This window comes from Sesamum indicum, linkage group LG11 (assembly GCF_026168435.1).
Source record: "Sesamum indicum cultivar Baizhima isolate 11 linkage group LG11, ASM2616843v1, whole genome shotgun sequence".
Classification (NCBI taxonomy): domain Eukaryota; kingdom Viridiplantae; phylum Streptophyta; class Magnoliopsida; order Lamiales; family Pedaliaceae; genus Sesamum; species Sesamum indicum.
In genome coordinates, this window is record NC_142667.1 from 16739370 (window position 1) to 16751428 (window position 12059).

A 12059-nucleotide genomic window follows, 5' to 3' on the forward strand; every position below is an offset into this window, starting at 1 on the left:
AAATATATTTTATAAAAAATTAAATAAAAGAAATGTTTTTAGATAAATGAATTTTGTTCTTTAAATTACAGTACATCCATATTAAAAAAAATATAATATATATACAAAGAGATATATCCAATTGAAATAATTGAATAAATATTACTTTTATAAACTAAAAAGACAATCATCTTCATATGGCAACAAATTACTAAGAATAAATTTAGGCACTCTTAAGAAGATGATAAATTGAAAATATATGATTATTTAATTTATTGAAGTTCAGCTTATAATATATAAAATAATAATAATAACTTAATCAATAAAATTGGGAGTTGATGCTAATTGACAATAATTTAAGAAAAGAAAGTAAATGGATATAAGACGATAAGACATATTGAGCCAACAAAATGTGATATTGTTATGATTATTATTTAAAATAAAAAAAAAATCCATAATTTTTGCATGATTAATGTTATATGGTTATATATAGCATATGATATGAAATCGAATATAATACAAATGCAACATAGATATATCTCAAATTCTAATATTTTGAAATCACACATCTATCCATATTTCATAAACTCATGAAATAAAATAATTAAAAATCAATGAAAGAAAAATTTGTTCAAACAATCTATCATTTTTTCTTTTTTAAATTATTTTAATTTTTACGTGCTATAAATAAAAAAAGTTCAAAAATAAGAAATTACAACTCATAAAAAATAATAATATATTCAGGAACTCATAATATAAAATAACTAATAGTATAGAAATAAAATAGCAATTGGAGTTTTTTTTCAGATACCTTGGATATGAAAGTCTCTTTTCGTCCAAAGCTTGTTTATATGTATATATATATATGTGCAAATAAGATATTATAACATAATATAATAAAAAGACATTAATGCAGACTCTCCTTCTCTGAGTTTTGATGTAATTACACATAAATTTCATATGATTTGAGAAATTACATTTAGTACCCTTAAGATTTGTTTCTATCTAACAAAAAAGACTTATTTGATTATAATAAAAATTATTTGACCTGTAATAAATCAATAATAAGTCAATCAAGAGTTAATATAGACTTTTATTTATTTATTTTTATTAATATCAGCAAATTTGATTAATTTTAATTAATGAAGGGATTTATTTGTTAGACAGAATCAAAGTTCAAAAATATTAAATATAATTTCTCAAATCATAAAAAATTTATATATAATTACACTAAATTTTTTTAAAAAAAAATAGTTTACCCCTGTATATTATAATAGATACCCGGGTCGTCCCCCGTCCCATTTTTCCTTGTTGTCTACTCATCTTCAATGCCTTCACGTTATCCCACTCCCATTTTTCCTCCTTTTTCTTTCTGCAACTACAGCATTTTAAAATCCAATCCTCAACAGATAACACCCCACCCCCACCCCTACACCCGACTCATTTTAATTGGCTCTTGGCTCTTGCCTCTTGTCCATGATAAAGGGCTGCTTTGCCTTTTTTTTTATTTGGAGAATTAACCATTCCTTTTCCCAATTAAATTAATGTTTGTGGAGTTGGTTTTGGATTATCTGACTAAATCATTAGATGCACACCTATATAGAGACCATAAATTTTAATTTAAATTGAGTTGGTTGATTAATAAATTAATTATATGACAAGTACAATGCATTTGTAGCAGAAAAAGTAATCAATCACATAATAAAAGTATCATACTTACTCAAATTTAATTTAATTTAAGTAAGAAAATTGTGAAAATTTGATTTCCTTTTTGTGGTGGTGCAGTTTAAGACCAAATCGAAACAAAACTTAAAATTTTAACAGTTTGGACGGTTGTTTATATATTTCTATCTGACAGTTTTTTGTAATGAAACTCGGAAAATTAATTATGGTTTTTGGGTCTTGTGGCGGTTGGGGTTGACCGCATTCAACCGTATGCACCGCCAAATAAGTTGGCTGATGAAACCGACCCCATCTTTCCTTCTTTTCTGGAATTGTTCTGGTTTTGGATACGTATGAATCTTCTTTTTTCCTTTTATTTAGGTATAACAAAAACATGATAATTACATTTGGTTATTCTTTTCTTTTTCTACTCATTTTTGTGTTGTATTTCGTATTTATTAACGTATCACATCAACCGTCTGAATGAACGATCAATGTATATGTATAGGAATAATTACACTTCCCTCTCTTGAGATTTAACATAATTACACTTAATTTTTTTGTGGTTTAAGAAATTACACCTAACACATCAAAAATTTACTTTCATCTAATAAATAAGTTCCTCTGTTAGTCAAAATTCACTGAATTTGCAGATATTAAAAAAAATTGATATTTACTCATGATTGACTTATTGCAAGTCAAACAATTTTTTTCGACTGCACTGCCCTTATAGCGGTGAAGATATAAGTCCCATATGAATTGACACGTGAAGGCATATGAGGATAAATTGATCATAAAGAAAATTATCTTATCTGTAATAAATCAGTAAGAAGTCAATTAAGGATAGATGTAGATTTTTTTTTTGATATTTTTGTTAATATCAACAACTTCGGTGAATTTTGACTAAGCGGATGAACTTATTTATTAGACGAAAGGAAATATCAAGGGTATTAGTAATTTATGATATATAGATGTGAAAAGGACAACAGCATCCTACAATATCTATTAGTACATACACAAATGTAATTAATATGTACATGTGATATGAGCTTCCAACATAGTATTTATAGAGGCTCGTGTGTCTAAATTCATATGGACCACATATCAATGGTTGGATAGGTAGGAAATCAATGGCTGACTATTGGTGGGTTGGCTAGAAAGATGGTGAATCCCTAGAGTGGTTTGGGATTTCAAGTGCATCCTGTATTACTATTCACTGTTAAAACCTCATCAGGTTAAATATATTTTCTGGCCTCTAAAATATGCATATAGTTGCATTAACCTTTTAAACTATAAAAAGTAATATATATATATATAATTTGAGTTATTATAAAACATTTTATTTAAATAAATATTACCATATATTTATGATTTTTATAATTAATCGAGAAATTTGTATAAACTTTATAAATTTACAATCTTAATATTTTTTTTATACAACTATTCTTATATTCAATGATAAGTATAAATATTTAAAACATTTTATATCATTACTCACAAAATTAAAGAATATTACTGATTGTTATATGCATAGATTTGCATATTTTACCATACATATATATGATCTATATGACATTTTAAATTTGTATTTTTTTTAACACAAAGAAAAACTACTTTATATAACATATTTTTAATAAAGTTATATGCATAATGTATATAGTCACAACACGTTTTACATATATTTACGTGTATTTTCAATACGAGGAATCTATTTTATTAATTATATTTGTAATTTTATATTATATAATTTATAAAAAGTTATAAACTCTAAAACGTTATTATTTAAATAAAAATTTTGAGTAAAATTTTAAAATAATTCTGGAGTTTCTAATACAACATACTTTAGGGAGTGAGATAAAAAGTATAGAACAAGTTACAAGGGCATATTTGACTGATTAATATCAAATTATTTTATCGAGTGGATTTTTGTTACTTTTTCTACTCTAAGGCCTCATTTAATTTGATGGACAAAATGTCGGATGAAATTAAATTATCATATTATATACTTTATTTGTATTGGTAAATTTTGGATAAAATTAATTTTGTGTTTACTTATTTTATATATTTGGGATAAAATAAGTCATAATTTAGCAATCTTCAAAATTGCTCTCCTTTCAAACAAATTTATCCCCACAATCAAAACTTCTCTCCCATGATTCTATGCTCAACACAAAATAAAGACACAAAACATCATTACTCAAATCTTACATCTTCATTTCCCCATTGTTGTGGGGCGAAATGTTTTTGCCAAGACAAACAGTATAAAGAGTGTGCAATTTAATGCATTGTGGCAATTTTGCAGTAATATAAAGCAAAAGGGATAAAATGGACATGATTTTTGATTAATCAAGGTCAATATAGACCTTTTCAGTCTTATCCACCCCATTCATTGTCCATGGGCCGACCTAATTGTCATCGGGCCAGCCTGTACGCAAGTAAACGAATGATTAGATCTAATATTTATAGTATTTGATGAGGGAAAATTATCAAATTACCAAAATACCCCTATTTTTTAATGATTTTTGCTCATAATGGCAGGATCCACGAGTGTGAATTCGGGTCAGGCTGCCTGACCCGATCCGACCGGCCCGGGTCCATTAGTCAACCCTCTTGGGCAACCGTCAGATCTGATGACGTGACCACTTCTGGATGGTGACACGTGTCGAAAGCCTATGCGGTACCGTACTACTATATATATCTGCATTTCTGAATGTTTGAAAGGGACACATTTATTACTTTTACCGCATTTTCTTGGTCTTATTCGAGCTCATTTTACTATTTTCGACCTCATATTTTTAACTTAGGCATCGGAAGGCCTTCGCTAGGAGCTACCCAACTAGTCTTACGTTTGCTCTGTTATCAGGATTCACTAACAGAAAGTTCGAAAGAAGGATCTAGCGACCCGACCTCGAAACCAGATTCAACAACCCAATCTAAATTTTGTACGACCTATTAAACTTAATCATGTGAGTAAACATTCCCAAAAAATATAAACACAAAATGTACACATATTTTCAGTGCAAAATGTATTTAACCCTCAAAACAATATTTTAGCATCTTGAAAAGATAAAATAGAAGAAAGCTTCATGTGTTGAGTGGGGCGGCCCTGGTTCAGCATGTGTTTCATTTTCAAATAATTCAGTTATTTACTAAAATCCACTAGTTTGGACTTCCCAACTTAACACATTAAAATTTCGTAAAAATTAATCAAAGTGAGTAAATGTGTCTGAACATGATGACAACTGAGGAGTTAAAAGTCGGGCATAATTGTAATTTTGCTACTTAAATAAAATTATTTATGTACTTTTAGTGCTTTTGCTCCTCAAATATTGGTTTTTTGGCATTTTTTGATCCTTTCATTAGAATTCATGAATTTTTTGTTTGAAGGGGAAAAATAATTATTTTCCTCCCATTTTGTGATCTTTTTTAAGTTTTTATCCAATTCCCCTTATTTTTTTTCGAATTTTAAAAGAGAAAAAAATAAAAATAAAAATAAAATAAATTTAAACAATTAAATTTTTAAATAATCTTAACAAATTATTATTAGTAATCTATTTTTATATATGATAAAATACTTGCCACATATATGTAATAATGGGAAGTCCTACATTTATTGTTCATAGGACCGAATGTTATAAATTTGAGGCGAGTACCACAAGGTACACCACTTTGATAGCTTCTATTTTCTAATATTTTAGTCGTTCTGGCACGTCGTTTTTGTTTGTATATAAAGATTATATTTTTTTACATACTTTAAAATATATTACAAATAAAAAAATATAGATAAAAATTAAAAATTAATTTATCAATTAATGTAAATTTTAAAAAGTTAAATAAATTAGTTATTTTATCGGTTGAAGGGCATTTTTAACTTCGCAAAAAATTGGTGCAGCTGTATCATTGATCGCTGTTTGTGAGTGTGGAATACCTTAATCTTTATATATATATAGCTTAGGGGTGGCAAATGGACGAATTGTGTCGGGCTTGGGTTGGGTTAAAATCAATTCAAATAAATAGGTCTAACATGGGTTGGGTCGAGTTAGTATAAATTATTTTATTGATTTGAATCTAAAGGTTTTAAAATTTTACACAATGGAATGGAAAAAGAAGGACAATATTTGAATTATTGAAAAAGATAATAACTACTTGTATCACACGCTATTTCTCACTAATAACCATACACATTAAGATTCATTTGCTAAATTATAAAATAAAAAATATACTAAGTATCTACAGAATACTATATTTTTATCAAAATAATTCATAAAATTTGAATGTTCATCTTAAATGAATACCAAGCCATGCAAACCAAATTCTCTATGTTTATTGAGAGGCAATTTTCGTTTTCATCATTTTCAAAATTATAAGCTGTAATATGAAATAAAAAAAATTAAATAAAATTATAAATAAATTACTAAATAATTTGAAAACAAATAAGAATAACATTATAAGCTTTTGACTGAAAACTGAGAGTTGCATGTTTGTGTGCACTCGTGTGTGTGGACACAGAGAGGGGTCAATGCATCTGATTTTGTGTGTGTGTGTGTGTGTGTGTGTGTGTCTCGTTGAAGAGAAGAGTGGGTAATAAAAGTAGAATGGGTTGTGGGTTTTTGTTATTTATTTATTTTTTTATTTTATGAATTAAATCCATTAAAAATTCATAAAAGATCCATTAACAACTCATGTTAAACTCATTTTCAACTTATATCCAATACATATAAAATATAATTTTATTAAACTAAAACACATATCAATTCATTTTAATTGATAACCAATCCAAAATTAATTGAATTAGGTTGAACCCATGAATCTAAATCCATCCTAACATAGCCCAATGTTGAGGTCCCATCATCATCCTCATCCGCCCAAGTATATATTGGGTTTGGGGCAATAGTGGTAGAAGTACGAGACATCATGTGCAACTTAATTTGTTACTTCTAACAACCTTATTAATTCTTGTATAATTCCCCTTCACATCATGACACACACTGCATATATATAATATACTTGCATACTCAACTCATTTCTCTACCTGCTTTCTGCTCTTACATCTCTTGAATTGACCAACTTCACGAATAATTTGAAATTGCACTGGAATTAGCTTAGATACATTATTTGTCTAACACTCCCTTTCCATTGTTTTGACAGGTTTCAGCTCCAGTCCCAATATTGAACTTATTCTAAACACTATGAAAAAGTTCCTTTTGATCTCAAGGACGCAACATCTAAGACCCGTCTTAAGTTTCTTATAATAACCCTTGAAAATAAGATTGCATCACGTACACGCAGTGGCATGATGAGTTTAAGCAACCAACCAATATAATGCTTGGTAAGAAAGGAATACACACTTCTTATCATCACTGCAGCTGCAGGCACATGGAATAAGATAAGGAAAGGTTTGATGTTAGGACAAAGCTGTGTTGTGTGCTTCAACTTCAACCCTTCCTCCTATGTCTTGGGGGATTAGTAAAGTGGGAATATGAGAAGTGTCTTGACTTAAAAGATTGAAGATGTCAACTGCTGAACCGAACAGTTCAACTGCCACTACCTAATATCCCACCACAACATCCCAGTTGTTATTACTCTATATTTTGTGTCTTTTCGTTTATCATTGCCACCTTTTTTTAAGGGGGGAAAAAAAAGCATAATTAATTAAGCAGTTGTGTTTCGTCTAGAAAGAAAGAAAAGCAAGCAAGGAAGCAACAACCTAGAACGACTATTAGTTCCACTCAGACCCGCAAATATATTTACTTTTCCTGCTCCGAATTCTGATTCATCCTAACAAATCCCGACAGCTCATTTTCACCTAATTCTGGGCGATCCAGCTTTTCTATATACAATAAAGATAAACCCTGCAGGACAGAGAAAAACATGCATGCTCCAATCAAATTACTCAACAGCTAGCTGAGTAATAATTCTCAATTTCTCATGGCCAAGAAAACCACTTTGTCCCCGGATTTCTCCGGGACAACAATGGATATCAGGTGCAGTTTTCAATCCCTTATAGCGCTTATCGTGGCGGCCTTGGTGGTCGGAGCAGTTTATCTGAGGACGGAGTGTGGCTACTTAGTTCAAGAAGATGACCAGAAACTTGGGATGAACGGTAAGAGCTCATCGGAGGAGAAATGTGATTTGTTCTCGGGGAAATGGGTTTTTGACAACAAGTCTTACCCTTTGTACAAAGAGGAAGAGTGCACGTTCATGTCGGATCAATTGGCTTGTGGCAAGTTTGGAAGGAATGACTTGGATTATCAGCATTGGAAGTGGCAGCCTCACCACTGTGACCTCCCAAGGTCTTCTATACATCCCTTACTTGTCTAGATTAATTGTTATTAGAAATTAACATCAACTTATTTGACTTGGCACGTCAAAAAATGTCATGTTAGACTAAATTAAATATGAAAAATTACGTAAAATTTTAAATTTTATTTAAAACCAACCATACAATTATTCAGATATATTCAAAAATACATATATAAAACTGAAGCATGCGTGTATTTTTTGTTATGGTACATGATTTTTTGAGCACGGGTGGAATGTTTTTCTATCTTAATAAAGGTTCAATGCCACAGCATTATTAGAGAGATTGAGGAATAAAAGGCTAGTGTTTGTTGGAGATTCTCTAAATAGAGGGCAATGGGTATCTATGGTGTGTCTGCTTGACAAGGCTATCCCGCCAGGCCGCAAACACATGCACAACAACGGCAGCGCCTTGATCACCTTCAAGGCTAAAGTAAGTCGTTTGCATTTCCATTTAGATCCTCTAATGGTACGTATTGTTGTGCATTAATTATTGTGAATTTGAAGGACTACAATGCAAGAATAGAGTTTTACTGGGCTCCGTTGCTGGTAGAGTCCAATTCTGATGATCCGGTGAGCCATCGCTTGCCAGACCGCATAGTGCGAGCTCAAGCTATAGAAAAGCACGCCCGCCATTGGACGGATGCTGATATTCTAGTCTTCAATACTTATCTATGGTGGCGAAGGCCTCAAATGAAAGTGCTGTATGTATACGGTTCAATCATATTCCCAATCCACATCACATAGACAAATTTCCACTCAGACATTATTACATGTTTAAAAATTTGGGACATTTCATTATTATCTTATGGTATTGGTTTTAACTGTTAGGTGGGGTTCATTCAATAGTTCAGATGGAATATACAAGAAAGTAGACATGCTTCGTAGCTACGAAATGGCTCTAAAGACATGGTCCGACTGGTTGGAAATCCATGTCAACCGCAGCAAGACGCAACTGTTTTTCATGAGCATGTCCCCCACTCATGAGAGGTACTACGCTTTGCCATAAAAAAATCTGCCCTTGTTTTCTGTTTTACATAAATTGTAATGAGTTGGACATTTTATCCATAAATTATAACATTCTCAGGGCAGAAGAATGGGGAAAATCCATAGGAGGAAACTGCTACAACGAAACCGAAATGATAGTGGAAGAGGGATACAGGGGAAGAGGAACGGATCCAAATATGATGCGAATAGTTGAAGCCACAATCGACCAACTTCAAAAGAGAGCACTCAACGTACAAATAATCAACATAACTCAACTTTCAGACTACAGAAAAGAAGGCCATCCCTCTATTTACAGAAAACAATGGGAACCTTTGACTCAACAACAAATTTCTGACCCCCTCAGCTATGCAGATTGCATACATTGGTGTCTTCCTGGAGTTCCTGATGTCTGGAACGAGCTCTTGTATGCTTACATTTGTAATGATGCATCAAACTGATTTCATTTTCACAAGATTTTACCAAGGTAAAGCCTCTCTTTATAATCATGCAAATATAATGTATTACAAGGAACTTTAGTTCAAATCTGATTAATGATCATTCAACTAATCACGTTACGAATGTCTAATTGTACTTTCTTGATACAGCAAATTAAATATAATCAGGGTACGCTGATGAGTTGTGTAGTGTAGGACAACACCCCTCATGAAAATTACTTGAGTATTAAACTAAACTATGACAGGCTCTATATGAAGAGAATAAGGAAGTAAATCAAAGTATAATAATAGAGAGAGTAACAACAAAAGTTTCTCCAAGGTAAGAGAAGATTTAAATCTTCCAGGGATCCTTTAATCCCGTGTACTATTTTTTCTCTTCAATAATTCGTAAACCACATCTCTGTTTACTGACAAAAGATCAATGGTTAAGAGCATATATTCTATTTAAATTCAATAATTAATTTCATATTCAGTTACTTGGAAGTAGAAGAATCAGGCTGTATTTTATTTTTGAAGAAAATTAATAACAAGCGAAATAAAGAAAATAACTTTTCAAGATTATTACAGTAAGAAACCTCCTGGTTAATTTAAGAAGGTAGTAAAATTCATTTATTCTACTAATTCAATCTAATCTCCCATCACATTTTCATGCAATAATCCAAAAACCATGTGACGTAAATCGAATAAAATCAAATATTTAAAGAACCAATCATCGATCAAATGAGCAAAAAGCTCGACTTGATGATTGCAATTCAAGAAACAATCCACCAGGAAACCTGAATGAGGATCATGAGAAAATGGTTCTGAAAACATGGGAAATTCTTCTCAAGTTCTATCACCTGACAGCCCTTTTCCTCGTAGCTTTCTTTGCTGCTGTTCTTTATCTAACTCACGACATCAATTACTGGAACGTTGTGAGAAAGCAGGTGACTGTCGGAGAAGAACAAACAGCACATAGTGATTCTAGTCCAGGTTGCGATTTTTTTTCAGGCAGATGGGTTTATGACAACATATCGTACCCTCTTTACAAGGGGAGGGAATGTTCTTTCATGGAGGATGGTTTTGCTTGTGAAAAATATGGGAGGAAGGACTTAAAATATCAACATTGGCGATGGCAACCTCATAACTGTGACCTTCCAAGGTTCCTAAGATTCTTAACCTTTTACACGTACATTTACACGAAGAAATGGCAACAACGATCATACATATGATTGTGAGAATAGGTTGTGTTTCTTTAGGAAAAGTAACTAATTATGAGCCTGTTTGTTGCTGAAATAGGTTTAATGGGACAGCGTTGTTGGAGAAAATAAGGGGAAAAAAGCTTGTCTTTGTAGGAGATTCCCTGAATAGAAACCAATGGATCTCAATGCTTTGCCTAATTGAATCATCTCTTCCTCCATCGACAAACAAGTCATTGACACTAACAGGCAACTTTTTATTCTTTCAGGACAGTGTAAGACATTCCTCTGTTTCGCTTTTGTTGTTGTTGTTGGGCATTTCGGACACACATATTGCCCCACAATTAAGCTTGTACGTGTTTTGTTTGTTAAGGAATACAATACCACAATTGGCTTCTATTGGTCACCGTTTCTGGTCGAATCTAATTGTGATGACATACGGCATCATGTGGTGGGAAGCCGTGTTGTTAGAGTTCAGGCCATTGAGAAGCATGCTCGGCACTGGAACGATGCTGATATTCTCGTATTTGACACCTATGTCTGGTGGTTGGAAACTAAATTAACAATATTGTAAGTACTAAAACTTGGGTCGTTTTCAGCAACTTCCAGCTTATTAGTAAGCCTAATCATCCTTATCATTTCTCGAGACTCAAGGGACGAATATGATAGTTAAACTGTATGCATGATGAGCAGGTGGGGATCATTTGGGAGCCCTGATGCAATCTACAAAACAGTAGAGATGAAGATGCGTCGCTATGAGATGGGACTAAGCACTTGGTCGGAATGGCTGGAAATGAACATAAACCGAACGAAAACCAAGTTGTTTTTCATGAGTGTCTCACCTTATATCTTCAGGTATACATATGGAATGAATTAATCATGCAATTTTGTTTGATCTAGATTACCTCATCTCATCATAATGTCAACGAATTGAATTGATGAACGATGCAGAGGCGACGCTTCACGACACTGCTATAATAGAAGTGAGCCAGTTTTCCAGGAGGGGTATTGGAATGCTGCAAACAAGAGCCAGATGAGTATAGCAGAATCAACAATAAAGAAGCTGGAGAGAAGAGGGGTGAAAGTGGAATATCTGCGGATAACACAAATGTCTGAACAGAGGAGAGATGCTCATCCCTCCATCTACAGGAAGTTTTATGCTCCTATAACTGAAGAGAATAGGAAACATCCCATGTCCTATTCCGACTGTCTGCATTGGTGTCTTCCAGGAGTACCTGATGTCTGGAATCAAATCCTCTATGCCTATATTATCAACTCCTGACTTTTTTTTTTTTTTGTTTTGAAAAACAGTTTTCTGTATGCGTTGTAAGGATTTTTGTTTTACAACTTATGGTTCAATTTCATTAGTTTTGCTAATGAGTTGCAAATTCCAAGACATCATACTAAAATCCAATCTTCAGTACTAAAACTTCAAATGTTAAACATAGTACTAGTTCCATTATTAGAGCATACTAACTTTGTCTAAATTCATATATAA

General features: G+C 32.1%; 2 protein-coding genes across 2 annotated transcripts; both read left to right on the forward strand.

Annotated features, from left to right (window-relative positions):
• The first annotated feature begins 7373 nt into the window (after positions 1–7373).
• On the forward strand, positions 7374–9507 carry TBL34 (TRICHOME BIREFRINGENCE-LIKE 34). Its single transcript, XM_011096765.3, has 5 exons — positions 7374–7934; positions 8200–8374; positions 8449–8645; positions 8773–8931; positions 9029–9507. Exons 1-5 carry the CDS (start codon positions 7570–7572, stop codon positions 9384–9386), a joined length of 1254 nt encoding a protein of 417 aa, XP_011095067.2. The 5' UTR covers positions 7374–7569; the 3' UTR covers positions 9387–9507.
• Positions 9508–9868: 361 nt separating this feature from the next.
• On the forward strand, positions 9869–11938 carry LOC105174734 (protein trichome birefringence-like 34). The gene is made up of 5 exons (XM_088875221.1): positions 9869–10524; positions 10662–10836; positions 10935–11131; positions 11255–11416; positions 11513–11938. Exons 1-5 carry the CDS (start codon positions 10181–10183, stop codon positions 11841–11843), a joined length of 1209 nt encoding a protein of 402 aa, XP_088731347.1. The 5' UTR covers positions 9869–10180; the 3' UTR covers positions 11844–11938.
• The last annotated feature ends 121 nt before the right edge of the window (positions 11939–12059 follow it).

Excerpts from the sequence above, each read along its gene's own strand:
- TBL34 (XM_011096765.3), top strand. The coding sequence starts at position 7,570 with ATGGCCAAGAAAACCACTTTGTCCCCGGATTTCTCCGGGACAACAATG. Across the intron at positions 8,375-8,448 it reads TGATCACCTTCAAGGCTAAA|GACTACAATGCAAGAATAGA; the intron begins GTAAGTCGTTTG and ends GTGAATTTGAAG. Across the intron at positions 8,932-9,028 it reads ATGTCCCCCACTCATGAGAG|GGCAGAAGAATGGGGAAAAT; the intron begins GTACTACGCTTT and ends TAACATTCTCAG.
- LOC105174734 (XM_088875221.1), top strand. The coding sequence starts at position 10,181 with ATGGTTCTGAAAACATGGGAAATTCTTCTCAAGTTCTATCACCTGACA. Across the intron at positions 10,525-10,661 it reads CATAACTGTGACCTTCCAAG|GTTTAATGGGACAGCGTTGT; the intron begins GTTCCTAAGATT and ends TTGCTGAAATAG. Across the intron at positions 10,837-10,934 it reads TTTTATTCTTTCAGGACAGT|GAATACAATACCACAATTGG; the intron begins GTAAGACATTCC and ends TTGTTTGTTAAG.